The sequence below is a fragment of the Neolamprologus brichardi genome, chromosome 6, assembly GCF_056152115.1.
Source record: "Neolamprologus brichardi isolate AB-2024 chromosome 6, ASM5615211v1, whole genome shotgun sequence".
In the NCBI taxonomy this organism is placed as follows: domain Eukaryota; kingdom Metazoa; phylum Chordata; class Actinopteri; order Cichliformes; family Cichlidae; genus Neolamprologus; species Neolamprologus brichardi.
The window spans coordinates 15,528,200-15,550,422 of record NC_142109.1 but is presented as its reverse complement, the minus strand read 5'-3'; the positions used below and the strand labels follow the sequence as shown (position 1 = coordinate 15,550,422).

The 22,223-nt window shown below is 40.8% G+C and overlaps 1 protein-coding gene across 2 annotated transcripts; it reads left to right on the top strand.

Moving 5' to 3' along the window:
• Window positions 1–5,059: 5,059 nt before the first annotated feature.
• Window positions 5,060–20,645, top strand: smox (spermine oxidase). 2 transcript variants are annotated; one of them, XM_087841736.1, is made up of 7 exons: window positions 5,060–5,205; window positions 11,252–11,486; window positions 13,353–13,579; window positions 15,757–15,930; window positions 17,090–17,810; window positions 19,133–19,293; window positions 20,064–20,645. In XM_087841736.1, the coding sequence occupies exons 1-7, from the start codon at window positions 5,200–5,202 to the stop codon at window positions 20,214–20,216; spliced, it is 1,677 nt and encodes a 558-aa protein (XP_087697862.1). In that variant the 5' UTR covers window positions 5,060–5,199; the 3' UTR covers window positions 20,217–20,645. The 2 variants fall into 2 exon arrangements, with proteins under 2 accessions (XP_087697862.1, XP_006787188.1); XM_006787125.3 differs by lacking the exon at window positions 5,060–5,205 and adding an exon at window positions 5,479–5,612.
• The last annotated feature ends 1,578 nt before the right edge of the window (window positions 20,646–22,223 follow it).

The window sequence follows — 22,223 nt, the reverse complement described above, 5'->3', positions numbered from 1 at the left end:
CAACAGCAGAGTTTTATCAATTTTAGGTGTACAAGAGGGAACACACACAAACAATTTTGTCATTGCTGCTTCAATTAAACCTTCAGTGAAAGGCTAGGCTGGGGTTGGGTGGTTTCTGGCATGATTCAGTCATTTCAGTTCTTCAGAAAAAGGAAATACGTAAAAGAAACTAAGCCAGGACTGTTGGAGGTGTGTGCTGATAATTCCAAAAAGCATCTAAACTGAAGGTTTCAAGGTGAGATTCAGGGAACAAAGTAAAGTAAAGCCTTAAACCTGAACAGGAAAGAGCAAGTAAGCCAATTTAATGATTAGAGCACAACTCCAGTCAGACTAGTTACACTTTCACCAAACTGTCATTGTTTCAGTGGCACAAAAAATATTGCTGGAAACATTTCTGAGTCTGTGTAATCCATTTCAGACTTGGTAACTTGGAGCATTGATAAGAGAAATACCCCGCTGTCATGCACAGAAAAGCAGTTTCCATTTTTTCAGCAGCATGATCATGCTTTATAGTTTATCTGTTGAGGTTCTACTGAGCCATTTACTAATGGTGATTTACACACAGGAATTAGTCATGTGGTGTTAAACTATGTCAGATTTATTTACCAACATATTTTTGAAATATATCTCAACTTGTTTCAATAATGTCCTAAGAGTCAGCTGATATTTTTTTGGACTGGGACAATGCGCCTCAAAGACTAAATCAGCACATTATGAATAATCTGCTGATTATTCAAAAGATTCAAACTTCCGTCTTTCGACTAAGCACCGAAAAAGCACAGCACAGGAAGGGTGGCAACGTGCAAGATCAACGTCTACAATTATCAGCCAGAGCACAAACGCCGAAGACATCCGAGAGGTGCACAACTGAATCATCAAGATAACTTCCTGTTGACTTATGGGTTTGGACTTGTGGACAAAACAGCCAGGGGTGGTCTAGAAGTTAAACTAAGGGTCAATCCATTAAACAAACAGCGCCTGCTTCCCATGGAATTTCCTCCTCCACATGAAACAAGTCCACTGCAGGGATTTGATTTGTATACTGTGTCTTGTCACGGAGAAAACAGTCTCCACTGTGTTTAACAGATGTCTGTAAAACTCTCTCATACCTCTCTCTTCTCCCCCTCGTGTACGTACTGATAACAATTTGAGCCAAATTTTGGATTTATCACTCCATAACAAGCAGTGTTGGGGAGTAACGGAATACATGTACCGCCGTTACGTATTTAAAATACAAAATATGAGTAACTGTATTCCGTTACAGTTACCGTTTAAAAACGTGGTATTTAGAATACAGTTACTTTGTTGAAATAAATGGATTACACGGCGGTACTTCCCTGTTTCATATTGTCGCGCGTCAGGACTGTTTGGGTTTTGTTTGACAGCTACGTTCTGTTGTTCCAGGCGGCAGCGTTACAGTTGCCATGGTTACAGGGTGACGCTCTCTCTCTGCGTGTTTCCTGGGTGAGAGAGGCCTTTTTGTTGTTGTTGTGCTAAGCTAATAGGCAGAATGCTACAGGTATAGCTCTAAAGAATGTAGCATCATAGGCAGCGTAGTCCGTGCTGCAGGGAGAATGGACTGCCATACACGTTGTGTGTCTGTGAGCGAGGGAGGGAGAAAAAGGAAAAGTACGAGCTGTCATTGAGCAAAAATGGGAGCTGGAAGCATGTAAATACAATAATAACCACTGCAGCCAAGAAGAGTGCCTGACGAGCCCAGTTGTAAGTAAGCTATTAAGACTCGACTGTACACTGTGTTCGTGTTTTCCTCCAAAAACAATAAGTTCCGTTGGAGCAGCCGTTCAACGCCTCTCTCTGTCTCTCGCTAGCAAGGTTGACCCAGACAACAAAGTAAAGCTAGTTTTCGGCTATGAGCCCGACACAGAACCATATTAGCCAGAGGTCCCTTTACTACGGTTCGGAGCCGCGGACCTTCAGTAACAGTAATATATCACAGCAATAGTACATTCATGTAGTTGTCAACAGCATGATAATATATTAAGTAATCCAAAGTATTCAGAATACGTTACTCTCATTGAGTAACGTAACGGAATACGTTACAGAATACATTTTGGGTCATGTATTCTGTATTCTGTAATGGAATACATTTTAAAAGTAACCTTCCCAACACTGATAACAAGTGTTTCTACTGATTTTCCACCCAGTTCTAGTGTAATTTGGTATACCTCAGCCTTTTCTCCCTGTTTCCTGTCCTTAAGAATGGCTTCTTGACAGCCAACCTTCCACTGAGACCATTTCTGATGAGGCTTCAGTGAACAGTAAATGGATCATCTGAAGGTTCAGATGCATCATCCAGGTCGTGTGTTGGGTCTTTATTTGGATTTTTCCTATTTCTGAAGGACAGGACTTTCAGATACTGTTCATCTGCTGTATATAATTTTCTAGGCCTGCCACTTCTTTTTTTGTCCTGCACTTGTCCAGTTTCCTCAAATGTTTCTAAGGCCACGCTGTACACCACACACTGACATATGCCAAATTTTGGCTATAGCTTATATTTCCACATCATTCTGATTGATACAAATACTTACTGACCTTGTATTGATTATTGACAAATACTACCCTGCTGCCTTGCAGTTCCTAAATTCTTTTTTGATCTCATCATTGTTTTATCACTGGTTCAATATTTCACCTCCCTACAAACAAGAAGAACTGGTCACTCTGTGGTATTTAAACCTCTGATATCCTTTAGTATTTACTCGTGGTAACTACAGTAAACTTCCCAGTCGTTATATAAACTTTGATTTTCTTTTTGCAACTCAAACCCTAAACAAACTGGTTTTAGGTTCATTAAATCTTTCTTATGAAATGTAAGATACTGTAGACTAGACTCAACCTGTGGGCATTATGTAGATTTTTTAAAGGTTACTTTACATTAACCCCTTAACTGTGTTAAATCTGTTTGTTGTTTGATACTTTTTTCTTATTTTTAATGTTTTACTTGCTCCTATTCACACCTTAAGAGGGAGTGCAATGGAAAAATTATGTTAAAGGGTAATAATGCACCTCTACTCTGCAGTTGTTTGCTTTGACTATTTTTATGACCAGTTCTTTGTACACCACACATTACTGTGTACTTAATGATCCTGGTCCTATCAAAACAAATTAATCTATTTTAATTATAAAACCATGCTGGATAAACACCCTATTTATTTGTCTAATCTCCTATCATGTACCAACAGATGTTATAATTCACCCTCCTTAATAGCCACTTACCCTGGATTTACTCAGAACTATACAACATCTTTTTGTTTGCACACAGGTCAGGCAATAATCTTTAAAACACACAGTGCAAAATCTCAAAGAAATTTTAAACTGCTATTCCTACTCTGGATTGTTCATTATGTACAATCCATAATGAACAATCCAGCCCTGTGAAAAATATATACAATATACAATATATTAAAAATAAAAAACCAAAATTTTAAAATTTACCATATTTTAAAATTTACCATATACATAAACTCTTCCAAAAGCATGCTTTCTGGCTATAATTGACAAAAGTATGGTTGGTACAAAAACATCATCAGCAGAACGCCATAGCCTTAATGATAGATGGTGGTAGTAGCATCATGCTTTGGGGCTCTTTTTGGCAGCTTCACTCGAGGTGGAGAAAGTTATGAACAATTACAGATAACAGTAAATTTTTACACTGAACCTTCAGGCCTGGTTCAACTAAAGGCCCAGACCTGAATACAAATTGAAAATTTGTACTGATGCTCTCAGTATTTTATTACATGGAGGGCACAAAATTAGTCTCAATAAACACATCCATCAAAGCCTCATCAACCAAGCTGTGATAAAAACTACAAAAATAAAATAATTTTTTTATGAGTTAAAACTACAACAGCCTGGTTATATCGATGGGCACATCCTTAAACTAATACTGTTGAAGTACTATTTCATTTTAATAGAGCATTCAGACTGTCTTCATTTAGCCACACTTGCCCACTCTCCCGTGTTAAAAGCGCTCCAGATCTGTCAGACTGTGAGGGCATCTCCTGTGAGCAGCCCTCTTCTCACAGCCTCACAGATATTTCTACTGGATCCAGGTCTTGGTTTTAGCCTTGTTCTGGTGAAGCCATTCTTTTCATGATTTGAAAGCATGCTTTGGATTGTTGTGCTGAAAGTCATTCAGCATCCTTTATGTAAGACTTCCCTCTTTACGAATAACTTTTTTAAATGTTGGCTGAACTGCAATTTTAAAAGATTTAGATAAAAAAAATCACATGTAACACAGGTCATCAGGAACGTGGCGAAAGAAATCACATGTAACACAGCTGACGCGAGATAGACAATTGATCAGACACATGTGGATAAATACCACTGCTATGGTAGCTGTGTGGTGGCCTATGTCACTGTGTTCAGTCTCGTGCCCCTCCAAAGTGCAACAAACTGTGACTTGGTGCTCTGACCCCGATGAAGTTAACTCATATGTTTATGACAAAATTTCATCAACAGCAAAATGCAACAACTCCTGGTGTAGAACACCAACACCAATTTTGGCTCAAATTTTCTCTGTCAGATTTGGATAGCCATCGGTTGTAACATCTACCCATTTGTCCCTGTCTGTTCAAGCATGCAGTTATCTCCAGGAACCTTTCAGTGAGTGCATTGTTGCCAACTCCATAATCTCAAACTCATTTGTTAACCCACATACAAATATGAGTAACTAAGGTGTCTAGTGTACAATAACCAAAGGGCTGATTGTGACCCAGGGGCCGTGCAAAGCCCAGGTCTGATTATGTGACTCTGGGGCAAACTGTTCATGTTTTAATGATTATTTTCACTGTTACATCATATTTTCTCCACTTTTAGACGACTGTCTTCACTATCTCACACAGTATACCGTATCTAATGCCTTAGAATATCATTTGCACTCTTCTCCTGACTGATACCATATCTTTCATCAATGCTTTGTAAGCTCTTTGTAAGATGCAACCAGGTAAAGTCAGAAAAGTCTTAGGACAGCTGATCTTTGACTTTAATCAGCCACACTGGTGGCAGGTGTGGTCTGAATACTATTTAACATGAATTTGAATCTGATTGTTTATTTTGAACACAGTCATATCCTGACAGTATAGATAGATATTGGTGTCTTTTATTTTTTACATCACAAAAACTTCCATTTTAACAGGGCTGTGCAGATCCTGATGACTGAAACCATACGCTATCCATCAGATGCATGTAAGTAAAATGTATTTATATAGCTCTCTTTAAGACAAGAAACCAATCCCAACGTGCTTTACGGAGGTCTTAGTAAGAAAAGACGACTACTACACGGTCAAAAATAACACACATGAACCAAGTAAAATAACGCGGAACGCAACGTTACCCGAACGTCTGTCTGAATAGATGAGCATGTGTGTGGGGCTGTTTGTACAGCCCACAGCTCTACGGGCACAGGCGGAGCGGAGGGCAGGTCTGTCGTCATCGCTCCTGCTGCATTATTAATGAGGAGGCAGCGGCCACGGAAAAACTGGCTCCTTCTGGTTTCCAGGCATAAATACAAAGCGCAGCCGGTCTGAGGAAAAAACGGCACAAAGGAAAACGGAGCACTCTGAGGTTTTACAGCTAAAGACCAAGAGAGTCAGGTAACCAGCTCTTCTACTAAAGGGAAAAACTGGCATATTTAACAGGTTATTATTCAGCAGAGGGACGGTAAAGAGGACCGCCGTAATTTTAATTGTTAACGTAAGGGGGGGGAAAGAGGCTCTGTTATCTGTGGAAACACTGTGACAGCTCGGGGGGTCCTGAAGGCAACCGTACACACAAAACGTCACCCACTTGTTTGTGTTGAGAAAACATGAACGGGCAATGCTGCCTGTGTTTAAGCTCGCCGGTGGACGAGCACATCAGATGTTAGTTGATGTATCGCAGGTCTTTCTCTCTTTGTGTGTGTGTGTGTGTGTGTGTGTGTGTCGGGACAAAGTGCTCAGGCTGGAATAAGGTGGGTTTTTGCTTTTCGCTAAATGTCCGCTTTGAGGTGCCTTTAGGTGTTGTATGTTTGTTGTTGTTCTCACCATCACGTATTGTCTTTCACAGATAATTAGTTAAAGTAACGCAGTAACGGAGTTTGCTTTGTTTCAAACTGCTGCCACTTTGGCATCACAGCTGAGCTATACGTGGCAGGGGGAGGCTTGTACTCCAGCTGATCCAAGCAGGATATCCACCAGGGAATCAAACAGTCTGATTTCCACTGATTTTTACTTTCTATCTGCTCTGCTGCTTTTCTAATGATGTTTGAACTCGTTATCTTCATTTTATCGGATTTTTTTAGACCTAACTAATTAATTTTATTCTTAATCATTTATTTATTGATCAGTTCTATTTTATCAGCTTCTCACTTTCTCGTACTCCCCCCGTCAAGGGGATTTTTACATCTGGCAACCCCAAAAACAAAACCCGTTGTTAACCTCTGTCGTGATTTCCTACAAATATAGCTTAAAATACCTTTAATTGGTTTTCTCACTTTACATGTTTTCTGATTTGTGAATTTTATGCTCTGACTCTGTCAGTGGTCATTTGTATACCCTCATTGTGCATCTCTAATTGATTTAATTAATTATTGGATGCAGCAGCATCTTAGGGCACGGCTCTCCTCTTTATCTGCATTTGGAGAAGAACAGTGTGGTGTATAAAGGGGCACGTCGGTGGAGTGTTTGTCTTTGTGAGCGGGGTGCCTCCGGTCCTTCCTCCCAGCTTGGGAAATGCAGAGATGGGAGAGAAGTGTGGAATGTCTGGCCTTTGGCAACACCCCCCACCCGACTACCCTGCATTTTTCTTCCCCTATCTTTTTTCATGTAAGGATGTAGAAATGTCCATTTCCATGCTACTGCTCGCATGGGACCAAAAGAGGAAATGCAGATGTGAGTGTGGACACAGCTGGAAAGGGCTGTGTTCACAATTAAAGCAGAGAGGAAAGCAGTAAAGATGAGAGCCACGAATGAGCTCAGACTCAGTGATTTAAGACATTCCAGCCCAAGACTCGCCCTGCAACTTGACAAGTCCACCAGCACGCACACTGTACTGTAGATTGCTATTTCTAGGTCAATGGTAGCCCTACCCCCTCCCCTCCCCGTCTATTCTCCTCACTCCACCCCACCCTCAGCCGTCTATCTACCCAAGGCCAAGCCACACATTAATCTGCTCTAGTGGTGTAAAGCCTGGTGCGGTGACATGTGGCGAGTGTATTACCCAGCCATAGAATTACATGCTACCACGGAGTGATGCGCAATCTGTCTGTTCTGAGTGTGTGTGTGTGTGAGATTAAATGCTTTCCATCAATTAGATCCATCATCCGTTCAGGTGAATTTTAACAGTGAAATAGGATTTATTTTGTAGGTCAAGCCAGATTTCATCAGAGTTATTCTAGATGGGTATGTTGCACTTATGTTTCAGCGCAAAGAAGAAAATGAACCTTACATGATTTCCAACATGGCCTAAACCTGGTTTGGGGTCTTGTTTTAGGCACAAGTTCACCCACGTCTGAGTGTCTTAGTCCAAGTGTGTGGAGAAGCGGGAAGGGGGGAGACAAAGCCTGTAAAATCCCAGTTCTGCAATATAGAGGGTAGATAGAAAGCATTTCTGAAAAATTAACAACTGGGACTGTCACAATGTTGTCATATACAACATTGGAAAGTGCTGACACAAGAAGCTGAGGCATTTATCATAATGTAAACAGTAAGTACAAGTCACACATGAAGGTGGGTCTTTATTGGCTGCTGGAGATGATTCACGTAGTGACTTGTGTTTTCTGTGGACTGTGTCTGAGGAAACGCTTGCGTAATTCATCCGTAGAAACTAGTTTAACATCATACACATTTGCATTATGTGAAATAAAGAATTTAGCTTAAAAGGTTTTGCACATACATACATTTGATCAGAGGCAATGGGCTGCAGGATATAAACCAAAAGGTACCCAACTAATAGCTCACCAGCATCCTTTTCTCTTTTCTGTTGTTGTCATTGTGTTTTGCGTTTTGTGTTTTGCCACAAATGAGTTTCCTGTGTGATGTTCAAAGTTAACAGCTGCAGAATTAAAAAAATCAAAATCACATAATGCCACAAAAACACATTTGTACACCACATTCTTAAACAAACTGCCTTTGAAGCAGCAGAGCAAAGAGACATGGTAGTTCCCGACTGGGTTTAAACCCCCCCCCCCTCAAAAAAAAGCATTTTTGAGTCCTTCATGAATATAATATTGTTCCAGAAATACGTGCAGCAGACTAACACCAACCTCTTTTAAAGCCTGTGAATGAGTCCATTCATGTTGATGCTGAATTCATATTTCAATTTTAGATCCAAGGGAATGTAACTGATGATTGGTGTCGTTGTTAAAACTGTTTTGATGTTGTTGTTGTTGTTGTTTCTGTGTGCAGAGAGTGAATGGAACATTTCTTAGCTCAAAGCATTCATGGCTGGGATTAGTTTCAGAGAAAAAGGCAAAACTGAAACTCGGCCTCATTTAATACTTACAAAGATGTGATTCAGTGTTTTAATTGGTAGCTTGTTCACAAGTGCTAATGCAGAATGGAGTCAGTGGAGCGTTGTGCATGAATTAACCACTTAATATTCTTATATGTTAGTAATAATACAGTTTGAGAAAATCAATAGATTGTGTGTTCATGGATACACAATATTGTTCCAGTTTACAGAGTGTATAGAAAAGATAGACATAGCTTCTTGGTCTGAAAAGTAAAACCAATGTAAAGGTGCCTCGAACCTGCACTCGTCAGATTGGGAATTGTGAGTGTGACAATCATCTGATTTCAAAACACGTGAAACTCCCAAATCCTGTTTTTCTAACAGTCCGTATTTTGATTGTTACCAGTGAACGACTGCAGAATTAAAGTACTTTGAAATCAGATGTTTCTTTTTGATACACCCTGTGCTTTTCTAATTGCTTTATGGTCTCTAGCATCTCAAAGGACAATAAAAAAGCATAAGCGTTATGGCGAGCTTATCTTGTGATTTACAAGTCGCTGCCATAAGATTGTGGGGTGTATCTCAGTTTGCTATGCCAATCACGCCCATTTTCAAAAAAAAAAAGAAACCCAGATAGCAGCGGGCAAAAACTCAGCTTCTAGGCAGGACGATGTCAGTGGGTGATGTCATGGCGGCCGCATCCGTCTTTATATACAGTTTATAGTCTAAATCTGTAAATTCCAGCAAAACAAATAAACATCATCCACAGGAGGAGGGGGGGGGAATAAGAAGAAAATTATTTTATTCACAGTGTTGCTCCATGATTTGAAACATTGCTGAAAAAAGCACCCCTCAAACATAGTAAATATTGGAAGAAGCCCCTGTTTTACAAATCCAGGAAGTCTGACTTGTATTCACGAGGAGGATCATGAAGTCAGGCCACATGTCATGTACTGACGGGCAGATTTGAGGGTTTAACCCACATCTGTTTCAGCAGTCGGATACGGGCGTTTCTCGCACAGATGTTCTGTCAAAGCTTGCGGTTTCCTCTCTGACAGCCTTTTTGTTCTTTGTTCTTTGATCAGCTGATCTTGCAACTGCACTCACAACTTTCTTACAACACAGTTTCTCGGACTCCAAAATCAAGTCAAAGTTTAATATCTGTGCAGAGGCCTATTGCGTGTCACAGTTATGTCTATTTGCGGTCTGCAGAGTGCGTGTACGTCTTTCAGCTGGGTGGCCTCAAGCTAAAGGAAACTCTGTCTATTTTCTAAACAGTATATTATGTACTGAACTCTCTCCGGTGTTGCTGTGGTAACAAAGCAGGGAGTTTTATGTGTGTGTGTGTGTTGGCAGGATATGGGTTACCTCAGAAGACATTATACTGATGCTTGTACAAGTCAGGAGTAGGAAAACAGACCTAAACATTATCATATAATGGAGATAACTTTTGACTGATATATCTCCCATAGGGAACTACAGTGTTAGTGCATAGTGACGTTCAGGAATGTCCTCCGTGCTGTTTCCCACACTCATCCGCAGCTGTCCATACATCGATAGCGAACAGCCTTGTGTGGCTGAACAACAAGGTCGTCTGTGTGTTATGTCTTCACAGTCATGGTGTCTCTGAGCAGTTTCAGTTTAATTAGAGGGACTCTGACAAGAAATGAGCAAGGGTTTGCTTTTGTGCCTTTGTATAGTCTATTCTCTGATGGAAATAACAGGGTTGTCTCATCGCTTCTAATTTGGCCTTGTGCTTAATAATAAACAGACACACTATGGGAAGGCAGAACATTAGCCGCATGGCATGGGGGGGGGGATTAAGTTAATCACAGGTATAAACACAGCTGTAAATGTTGGTTATATTCACAGGAATGCCAATAAGCAGGACTTACCAGTTGTAAAATAGGTTGTTTGTTTTGATTTGGGGATTTTTTGAGGAGGGGTGGCTTTATTTTTGTGTTAAAACAAGCACATACTTAGACCAACAAGCAGAGCACCAAAGAGGCCCAGATTTGACTCTGGTTTGAGGTCCACTGGTCAAAAAGTTCTGGTTTGGTTGGGTAGTGTGAATAAATCATCGTCTTGTGTATGCTACATTTGCTGAACAAGATCATTTTATTTTCTTATTTTCACCACGTCCTTGTTATTCTTGTTATTCAGTAGGTGAAACTGGTGAGAGAGTATTTAAATTCCATTCTTTTTATGTCTTTTTATATTTATCATCAATTCCTCTCCAAGGTAACTGCCTTTAACAAACCCTGCCACTTTTTTCTGTTATCATCCTGAGGGTGGTGAAGTCATGCCCAGGCAATACGTTTGTCAGGCAGCCAACAGCACAGATGTGCAGGGCACACCTGTAAATGTTTTGGGTTTCGAAAAGTCCTCAAACTGAAATCATCACCATGGATAGTCGCCTCAGGCTCTAAAAACAGGGTTTTGGAAGCTAAGAGTTTAACAAACTTAAAGCTGATCTTTCTTGATGTAGAACCTCTGAGCAAATTGGCACTTTACGAACACACACACGCACAGATATACACATGTTGTGTTGTTGTTACACTTGTTTTACATGTACATAGCAAATTTGAGTTAAATAGCTTTAGACTTTATTGTCCTCTTGGGTAGTTTTGCTCTAAAGGTTCCCGTGTAAAGTAAAAAATGCACTCTCAGTAGTTTCCCCAACCTCTCCTATACATAGCAAAACTACATAATGTGGAGTTTATGAGTTTTACATGTGTATTTGTCACCTTCCTGTCAGTGTCATCATTTGTAACTTGGTTCTTGTTCTTTTCTCTGTCCCCAGCCTTCATTGCAGAGGAGTTTGGACGGCATGCAAAGTTGTGAAATTTCCTCAGACAGCACTGATGATCCTCTTAGTAGCGGCCTACGTATTCATCGGCAGCCTCGAATAGTAGTGATTGGAGCTGGCTTGGCTGGCCTGGCCGCAACTAAGATCCTACTGAAAAACGGCTTCACTGATGTCTCTGTCCTAGAGGCATCGGACCACATCGGCGGGAGAGTTCAGAGCGTTCAGCACGGTGGGAGGATTTTTCTGTCTTAACCCAAAAATTAGCATCACACACTAATTGGGTTAATGGGTAGAATGAACATCTCCAGCTGATTAAATCATGAAGTTCTACGTGAAGTTAGAAAACCATTGTGCTTACTGGCAATCATTTGAATGGATCGTGGATGAGGTTCACTGGTTAAGTCGTTTGGAAAGCTTCTCTGTTTTGATTTTGTTTGGTTAGTAAGAAGTCACATTACCCACACGAGTGTGATTAAGAGTCTAAGTTGGCTGTTAAAGATATTGGAAAACAGCAATTTATCAGCCCCGAGAGTGTGATTGAATCAACTTTATCCACTCAAGACAACATTAGAAAGCTGGCTATTTATCAGCATGAGCAACTAAATTAGCATTAGCTAATAGATCATTACAAACTGTTTTAATATATGAAAATTGCTACATGTTGCACTTTTAAATGGATTTCAGTTTTATCTGTTAACTAAAATATGAGGGCATCTAGCTTAAATTAAACGGTGAATAAAATAGTTGGGCGTAGCCACCATCTCGTCACTCACACGTAAATGAAGTCCTGTTATGGTGAGCTGAGCATTTTCGCTGCTGCCGTCTTATTGTTCACTAAATGCACACAGTCCTGACCCAAGCAGGTATTTAGAATGAAAATAATTTACAAAATGTTTTATTTGATGTAATCTGAAACTAGTAACTGAGCCAATAGCCAAACAGCCCCTGAAGTCACGCGGCTGTTTGCTCAAAGGTCCTTCCCTGATGACCGTATAAATGCCATAAGGCACTTCAGCACTGACTTCACCTGTCATACCTGGAAGCTATGTCCATCTTTATGGATGAAGCCCAAAAGCTTAAAAAAAATTGATGAATGAATAAAACACAAAAACTTGCAAAATGGTTTCTGTTGGTAGCTAGCTACTAGCTTTAGGAAGCCACTTCACTTCACCGTTAAACAAAATGTGCTAATTAGGTAAACTGCCCTAGCCATGTGACTCTTAGTTTTAACTTGCAGCGTCTTATTAATCTTATTTTAAACATACAGACCTGCATAAGGCCCCTTATGAACCCAATAACTGTACAGAAAAGGTTTTGAATTTTATGCCAGAAAAACTAAGTTAACAATTTTGCCCTATTTAGGTAAAAAAAAAAATCCAGGTAACAGTTTAAAATCTGCTAAGGTTTTCCCAAGAAGGCAATATTTGACATATGGTCAGTTTTTAACTTTGATTGGTTAGTTTCAGTTAAACTGTGCTGTTAATCAGTCATACAGTCGCACAATCAGGATTTCCTGAATTTGCCAAAAACCGCACTTCCTCAAATGCATTTCTACATATTTTAGTGACGTTGTTGTGATTATCTTACAAAATCAACTGAACTGTGAGTCTTAGGCAAGAAAAATTTAGCCTTCCACTGATTTCCACCATGATGAATTCTTCTAACTGGCAAGAACAAACGAGCGGTTAATAAAGAGAGCCTGGCTCTGTGCGCATAAAAGGAGCCACGTGTAAAAAACATGCACGCATTCGGTTACACGTAAGTCTGTATGTTAGGTGCTGTGTTAGTTGTGTGTTATGTAAATGCATGTTTGTGTGCTTGAGTGCATGTGGTTACTTCTGTCGTTTTATCAAAAAGTGAACACATACAGTGGGTTTGATGCTATAATCCTCAGAAAAGAAAATTCATGGTATTCCACTGGGGCTTTAGCTTTGGTATTTTAATTGCGTTGACCTTCTTTTGAACTCTATAATTACCCAAAACTCCAGAGTGATTGGGCTTGAGCCAAGAAGACCGTATATACTGCATCACTCAGGGGCACTTAAGAGACCCTGTGTTCTTTAAATTAATCTCTATTGATTTTTCTGTACTGCAGGAAAAGCAACTTTGGAGCTTGGCGCTACCTGGATCCATGGTGCCAATGGGAACCCAGTATACCACCTGGCGGAGGACAACGGGCTGCTTGAACACACCACAGATGGGGAGAGGAGCGTGGGACGCATCAGCCTGTACACCAAGAACGGTGTGGCTCACTACCAGACCAATGTCGGGAAGAGGATCCCCAAGGACCTGGTGGAAGAGTTCAGTGACCTGTACAATGAGGTGAGGGGACACATGTGCGCACAATTGGATGCACACATCAGCATGCAAAAATGGAAGTGTGCACGTACAGAGATGCTCGATGTTCAACCTGCATAACAACTCAATATGCAAGTGAAATTTTGCCACGTATTGTCGGCAGTAGCCAGATTATATAAGGTCAGCGGTAACCATTGAAAAAACTCACTGTGCAGGCTCACTTTGTTCTAGCTGTAATCCATGATTTTAAATCCAGAATATGTTAGGCTGGATTAATAAGAATGTGGATTAAGTGATGCACAAGAGCAACGCATTTGTGCAGACATGGAAAAACAGGCTGGAACAGCTTCAATAGATTATTGTAGTGAGCAAGGTGATTTTACTGTAGCAAGTCTTCTCACGCTCATTACTTTTTCTTTCTTTTCTTTTTTTTTACTGTTGTGTAAGTTGTTGTTTAAGTAGGTCACATCTGGAAAAGCACTTACAGAGAGAAGGTATAGCAGCACACACACATTTTTCTTTTCAGCATCTGTGCAGTGACGAATCTGAATTTTACAGCTTCGCAGATATGAGCAGAAAAAAGAGTTTTACATTATTTTTAAACCTCAAGATTTCTGGTGAATTGTCCTCTTACAGTGAAATGAGTCTATGCTGTTCAAATCATTCCAGTTTTCCAGCTCTTGTGAACGTAGTGCACGCTTTGATGCACATATTGCACAAGCTCTCTTGGTATTTGTGATGTGTATAAAAAATTGGTTTGACTTGGGGGCCGCAAAGTTGCACAGGATCACTTCCCTTTTACCACACTGTGTACTGTGATATCATCCAGCCCAGGCTGAGGAGTGATGTGGACAGGGGTGAACACTCTGTCACCCTTAATAATGATTATGGTCCGTGTCCTATGAAGGTTACTTCTTATGCTCTGTGCTGGGTTTATCCTTGAGGTTCAGCATTGGTTACTGTCCCTTTCACATGTGTAATATTGAGTTGTTTCCTTAATGAATAAAGTTGAATATGTTTAATATTTATGTGGTATAGTTTAATTACTCTCTCTCTATTAACTGTTAGGTCTTATTCATTCACTTGTAATATATTTATGAAGCAATCTAAAAGGTTTTTTTTTTCCATTGTATATCAAGTTAAATCAACCTTCATTTTTCACTAGAAAATCACTATGAAATGTCAAAAATCAGAATTTAATAAAAGCCAAATTCAGATCAGTGCTCCTGTCAGTTTACACTCACAGCACCTGCAGCCAGCAAAAAAGAAAAATGTCACAAGCAATGAAAACAAAAATAACTTCAGTGATTTAAGGAGCTTGGAAAGAAAAGCGTCTGGACTTCTTTAGGTTGCTTGAAGACGTTTCACCTCTCATCCAAGAAGCTTCTTTAGTTCTAGGGTCAAATGGTGGAGAGTCACAGATTTAAACCCTGTGGGAGTATCCCCCGCCCCCCCCCCCCCCCCCCAAAGAGGGACAAAAGGACCCCCTGATGATCCTCTACCTAATCACATGAGCCAAGGTGTGAAAACGGGTGTGTTTCAGTGATTATTCCTTGAGCGAAACAGTAGTTTGTAACTGTCAGCAAATAGCTCAGCATTGTGCACATGCTGATTTAAAACATTGCTGGGAGAGAGATCAGAGCTACGAGAATGACCAACACACATGCAATCAAGCAAGAAACCATCAGGCACAAGGGGAATTTGGGGGTTGGGAAGACGAGGTAGAGTCAGGAAGTCAGTTGGAACCATTTATACTTAGGCCCAAGCGTAACATTCAACCTGAAATGTCTAAACTCCAGTACATGGGCTGCATTCGGAAAGTCAGGGATTCATTAACTGGAAGTCGAGACAACAGCTTTGCGCTGTTATGTTTTGACTCAATACATGTTGATGCATAACTGATGTTGTCCTTACTGGCTGTTCTTTCTAGGAAATGGTTTATAATCAACATGTGTAAGCACATTTTGTCAGCACAGCAGCATTTCTTCATAGTGTTCTTTACCGCTGTCTTTGTTCTGCTTTTTACCGGCCTGTAATGTGTTGTAACTTGTTCTGTCTGTAGTGTTTCGCCATGATGCCAGTGTTTAGTCATGCAAGTAAAGAAATCTGGCCTGGACTGAAATAAACCGGTTTCTTTTAGTTCCTCATTTCACAATGCCCTGCTTTCTTTACATCGTTCCTTGCCTTTTGCCCTCGTTTAGGTGTACGAGCTGACTCAGGAGTTCTTCAAGAACGGGAAACCCGTCTGTGCTGAGAGCCAGAACAGCGTTGGCGTTTTTACACGAGACGTGGTTCGCAAGAAGATCATGTTGGATCCTGATGACTCTGAGAGCACCAAGAAACTCAAACTGTCCATGCTACAGCAGTACCTCAAGGTGTGCATTGTTTCATTTGAAAACAAACATTTGTAAATTTGGAGTCCTAGAAAATAACTGATACTCATGAACCCTGAAGCTTTGGTTTGTTTCCTTATCGCTGCCTATAATCCATGTAGCTATCAATGGACAAATAAATATAAATTTTAAAAAGCGGCGTAAATACAACTTGCAGAACTTGCAGATAAATAAAAACAATCTCGCTAACATACGTCATTTACATGGGAATGGGGCATCTGTCTGGTATGATTGCCATAGCAACCCTAATCTTTCATTCATAAAGTAGGCTAACATTGCTGTGGTTAGCATTTAGCATAGGCTAGCTTCCTGTAATTCACTTTAATCAGTTAAATTGGGGTGACAAGTCACAGCAATGATCACATTTTCCAGTTTAATGTGAGCCTGCATAGTCCACCTCTCAGGATACTGCTTAGTGATCACCCTGGATTGTTTTAATTGGGGTGAGCGATTAATTTTCCTAGAGACTACATGAGAATCTGGGACTGTTACTTTAAGCTGCTGTCTTTAACGGTCGCATCATAGTAGCAGATCCTCCATCTTCCTCTTTCGTTACCATCCTCTTCTGTCGCCAATTAGCTCATGAAGGGATGAAGTCAATAACATGGCATAACAGTCCCAGTTTGTCATATGTCCCCTAGGGAGATTTACTTGACCACAACTGGTAAATAGATCTTGATTGACTGTCGCATACATACATAGTAGTTGAAAACATTAATTTTCTATCAACCCTGCAAGTAGCATAAGCAAAGCTATGCTAACCTAGCTCATTAGTGGCCTAGGTACATCCTCATAGAACTGAAGTTATAGCCTGTATAACTTTATATTTCAAAGTGAATATAAAGTGAGTGCATGTGGGGAAACGCAGCAGGGAAGCAAACAGCAAACATTAGGTAACTGCTGCCATACTGGTTCACCAGCTAATGAGCCAGAAGCAGGTGTAGCTGTCCTCTAAACCCTGTGTATTCCCAGTATGTTTAAACTAGTTAATTCATGCTGATTTGTTGAGTGCAGTAGCTGCAGAGATGACTTGCTGACACGCAGTAAATACTTTAATGGCTGCAGAGGTTTGATTTTGAATGTTAGCATTGCTACTTTAGTGACACCCGATCCTCTATGTTGATGTTGTATCATGTTTCAGGTGGAAAGTTGCGAAAGCAGTTCTCCCAGTATGGACGAGGTGTCCCTGAGTGAGTTTGGTGAGTGGACGGAGATCCCCGGGGCCCATTATGTCATCCCTGAAGGTTTTATGAAGATCATGGAGCTCCTGGCCCAGGACATCCCCTCCCACACCATCTGCCTTCGCAAGCCGGTGCGCTGCATCCACTGGAACTACTCAGCCCAGCATCAGGAGGTGATCACTAAGAGCAGCGACGACAACCACAATGAAAACAACCACAGCAGCCAGCCTGTGATGCGGGGTCACCCTGTCAGCGTGGAGTGCGAGGATGAGGAGTGGATCATGGCCGACCACGTGATCGTGACGACCTCTCTGGGCGTGCTGAAGCAAAACCACGAAGCCATGTTCTCGCCCTCTCTTCCCGAGGACAAGGTCCTCGCCATCGAGAAGTTGGGCATCAGCACCACCGACAAGATATTCTTGGAGTTTGAGGAGCCCTTCTGGAGCCCCGAGTGTAACAGCATCCAATTTGTGTGGGAGGACGAGGCCCAACTGGAGCAGCTGGCCTACCCCGAGGAGCTGTGGTACAAAAAAATCTGCAGCTTTGATGTCCTCTATCCACCTGAGCGCTACGGCTACATGCTGAGCGGCTGGATCTGTGGGCAGGAGGCGCTGTACATGGAGCGCTGCGATGACGAAACGGTGGCCGAGACCTGCACTGAGCTGCTGAGGCGCTTTACAGGTGAGGGCATGCAGACGCAGATGTATAGAGCTTGGACAGTTTTACGCTCATAACAAGATATGCTATTCTTATGACTTTTTAAAACTGTATTTAAAATAGGATCTAGTTTAACTAACAAAGAACTATTGAGGACAAATAAGAGATCTCTACTTTTATAATATTCACTTCTGTGGATTTAATGATAAACCAGGCAAATTCAGCTGTAACCTTATTTCTTTAATTCTAGTGAAGCCTTCACTAAGAATCAGTCATCTAAAACTAACACTGTTCAGTCTGAGGCTGTGGGTTCAGTGACTCATTTGTACTATGATTAAGGTTGGGTCATTGTACTCCATAGAAAGGAAATGATGTCACCTTTCAGCTGTGATGTAAGCACCTTTTTTTTTCTGCAAAGAAAGGCTGAGAGATAATACCGCTGAATGACTCAGGTGCCTTCTTTGTGTTCGGTGAACAGCAGCTTACCAGTCTCGTGTCACCGCTCAGACAGCTGATGTTGCACAAGGCAGAGAGTCATTTATTGTCACTGGGATTTTTAACCATCCCTTCTTTTCTACATACACAAACAATCCAGTACTTGCTCTACCAGTTACATGATGCACGTCACATCTTGCGCAACTGGGGAAAAAACAGAAGGCTGACTAACTGCTTCAAGGTGACTGGAAGCTAAAATGTAACACGCCCTGCTGTTTGGCAACTTGCATAAGGTAAGAAGTGCAGAGAGGAAAGGTCTCGGATTATATTCTACCTCAGAAGTAGGTCACAGAGACACTTACTGTCACTTCATGATAAGGTCAGTGGACTGTAATTTGCACAGAGAAGCCAAACACATACAGTCACTCCTCATTTAGGTCAGCGTGGTTTAATCCCTTCAGCTGTTTGCTTAATTGCATCACTCTGCTCACACACAGTCACAAGTTGATCGGTGTTGGCAGATTAAACATCCAAGTATAAAAGCTAGTCCAGGTTAGCTGCTGGTCTTTCATATAATTTTACCATTTTAGAGGTATCTGAAAAACATCTCAACAACTTGGATTTGCTTTGAAATTGTTGTACAGACATTTCTTTCATTCACACCTGATGATGATGATGATGGCTCATGAAATGTCAACCATCAGTTATCATTCTCTGCTTTTGTTGTTTTAGGGATGGTTTTTAAATCTTAGCATCCTAACCCCCTGACGTGGTAGCTCCTAAACATGTTGGATCTGCCACAGTGAGAGCTGAGAGGGATAATAAGAGCTGCTATTGTCGACTTGCTGACTGTCATTGTCTTTTTATCTCAGCTGACTCCTTTGTCTTTCCACCCTTTCGTCCATCTCCAGGGAACCCCGACATTCCAAAGCCCCGGCGCATCCTGCGCTCCTCATGGGGCAGCAACCCGTACATCCGAGGCTCCTACTCCTTCACCAGAGTCGGATCCAGCGGTGCGGACTGTGAAAACCTGGCCATGCCACTACCTTATGCCAATAGCACCAAGGCTCCAGTAAGAACTGCTTACATTACAGTTGCTAGATATTTAGTTGTCATTTATTGATTAGTAGACATCCTTTTTTTTTAATACACTACACAAACTCTTTGAGTAGAACAGTGTAAGTGCCAGTCTATTGACCATTTTACCACTTTTATCCATATATTGTATGTTGACTTTACACTTTTTCTTTATAATTATTTCCACAGTTCCCTTTCTAGAAAATGTTTTACTGATTATTTTATAGTTTGAAATCTTAAATTTTTTACTTAGAAGCTGAACTGTTCTGAGTGTAGAAGTTTGGGATGGCAGTGTTTTTGCCCTCATGGTTTGTTTACAACCTTCGGCCACACTCAGAGATCATGTACCCAGTGTGGCCGCGTCATCACATACATGCCAGCTCGTGCAGAGCGAATACAGCTGGTGTCAGGAGGGTCCGAAGTGCTGACTCCAGGCCAAAAGTCTAGACCATGAAACTCGATGCATTCTGGGTGAAAGGGAGAAGGGGCTAGGAGTGTGGGGGTGGAGGTTCCGTGTGTTCACTTGACACTGCTGAAGGAACGGCATGACCCCCTTCTGCTGAAGTGTACAACCCTGTCAAAGTGAAATCCCGAGCCCTCAGGAAAGTTTCTGTAGCCTCCTACATGTGGAGCACTAACAAGGGAGTGAAATAGGAGCGAGTGCCTCAGGAGAAACAAAAAACCCAACATGATGACATTGATGGATCGTGATTGAATCTCATTTTTGTTCCCTCTCTGGTTTCCTCTCCTCCCCTCTTTGCTCAGCCCTTACAGGTCCTGTTTGCTGGAGAGGCCACCCACAGAAAATACTATTCCACTACCCATGGTGCTTTGCTATCAGGGCAGAGAGAGGCCACTCGCCTGATGGAGATTTACCAGGACTTGAACAGCGCGGAAACCACGAAGCCTAATATATAAAAATAAATGAACCTCTGACTAGTGAAAAAAATACAAACCTGTTGAGTTGAAGCTTTTTATCCTGATGATTAAGTTATACTTAAAAGCATAGCTCGGGCATTATTACACTTGTAACAAATGACTTTTGTTTCTATTGTACTGTAGATTTGAATCATGCTAAATTTTTATTTGAGATGTACTGTTCAGAAGTTGCCAATGGTGCTGTTATTTCATTTCTTTATCATTCTTTTTTTAATCAGTAATTTAATGTTTATAATAACAGCATCTGTAATTTAACTTGTTTTTGTAAGTGCCTTCTGTACGTAATGCTATGTTATTTCGAAAATAATGAAAATACTAAACAAAAAAAAAAGTTTTATCATCATTTAATACTGTTTTGTTTTGTTTTCTTGATTCATTAAATTTATTAAACACACCAGTGGATGTGCAGATGCTCTCATTATTTTGACTGATAGGGAGCACAAAGTGGTGCACGTGGAAAGAAGAGGAAAAAGGCTCCAAAGCGACAGATGGTGTTAGAACAGGCCTCAGCCCAGCCTCCACTTCTGTTGGACAACACTGTCAATCCTCTTAATCAGAGACTGAAAAGACAAGGGAAGGTTTCAATTAGCAACAAATGAAAACAGGTTTTAAATTCTGTGTTTACGCCCCACCGATCATCATTTTCCAGAGTCAGGTGGTCGTGTGAAAACAAGCCCTCTTTAACTACAAACCCTCACCGGCTGGTTTGTTAATGCACCTGTTCAGCTGCTTGTTAACACACAAATCTAACCAGCTAATCGATGACAGCAACTGCATGATTCAGGCATGGTAGGTCTGAATCTGTCGCGATTGTTGGTGCCAAATAGGCAGGTCTGAGTATTTTAGAAACTGATGAGCAGCTAGAATTTTACTCAAAATTTTTCGGGAATTACTTAAATGCTTTAAAGTATTACAAAGAATGCTCTGAAAAAGAAAATGTCCAGTGAGAGGCAGTTCTGAGGAAAAGTGCCTTATTAATGTAAGAGGAGAATGGCCAGACTGCTTTAATGTTAAGTGAGGGGTAATATTAACTCAAATAACTACTGGTTAGAACTGAGGTATGCAGCAGAGCATTTCAAGATGCACCACAAGCAGCAGAAGACCGATTCACACATGCTGACCAAAATTGGATATTAAAATGTTGTCTGGTTTGATGAGTCTCAATTTTCTTGGCACACTTTGGGCCCTTTAGCACCAGATAACCATCATTTAAAAAATGAACTCACCCGAAACCTTGGCTGATTGTGACCTACACCCATTTTCACACCTTGGCTCGTGTGATTAGGTAGAGGATCATTAGGGGGTCCATTGTCCCTCTTGGGGGGCACTCCCACAGGGTTTAAATCTGGGACTCTCCACCATTTGACCCTAGAACTGAAGAAGCTTCTCAGATTAGAGGTGAAACGTCTTCAAGCTACTTAAAGAAATGGCCTGTATTTGTATAGCACTTTACTTAGTCCCTAAGGTACGGAAGCGTAGAGCTGCCACCCAGGCAAAAGAAAAATACAAGTGTATCACGTTATAACGTGAAAAGTTTATTGTTCTAACAAGATAATTTTCCTGTTTGTACAATATACTATCATGTTTGTACAATATACTTTTGACGTTTGAACAACATAATATCACGTTATTACAATATACATAATTATCACGTTCGTACAATATATTTATATTGTACGAACGTGATAATTATATTGTACGAACGTGATAATTATATTGTACGAACGTGATAATTATATTGTACGAACGTGATAATTATATTGTACGAACGTGATAATTATGTATATTGTACGAACGTGATATTATGTTGTTCAAACGTGAAAAGTATATTGTACAAACATGATAGTATATTGTACAAACAGGAAAAGTATCTTGTTAGAACAATAAACTTTTCACGTTATAACGTGATACACTTGTATTTTTCTTTTGCCTGGGTGGCAGCTCTACGCTTCCGTACTAAGGACCCCAAAACGCTTTACACTACAT

Coding starts and splice junctions, on each gene's coding strand:
- smox (XM_087841736.1), top strand. Junction 13,580..15,756: donor TCAGTGACCTGTACAATGAG/GTGAGGGGACAC, acceptor GCCCTCGTTTAG/GTGTACGAGCTGACTCAGGA. Junction 17,811..19,132: donor GCTGCTGAGGCGCTTTACAG/GTGAGGGCATGC, acceptor GTCCATCTCCAG/GGAACCCCGACATTCCAAAG.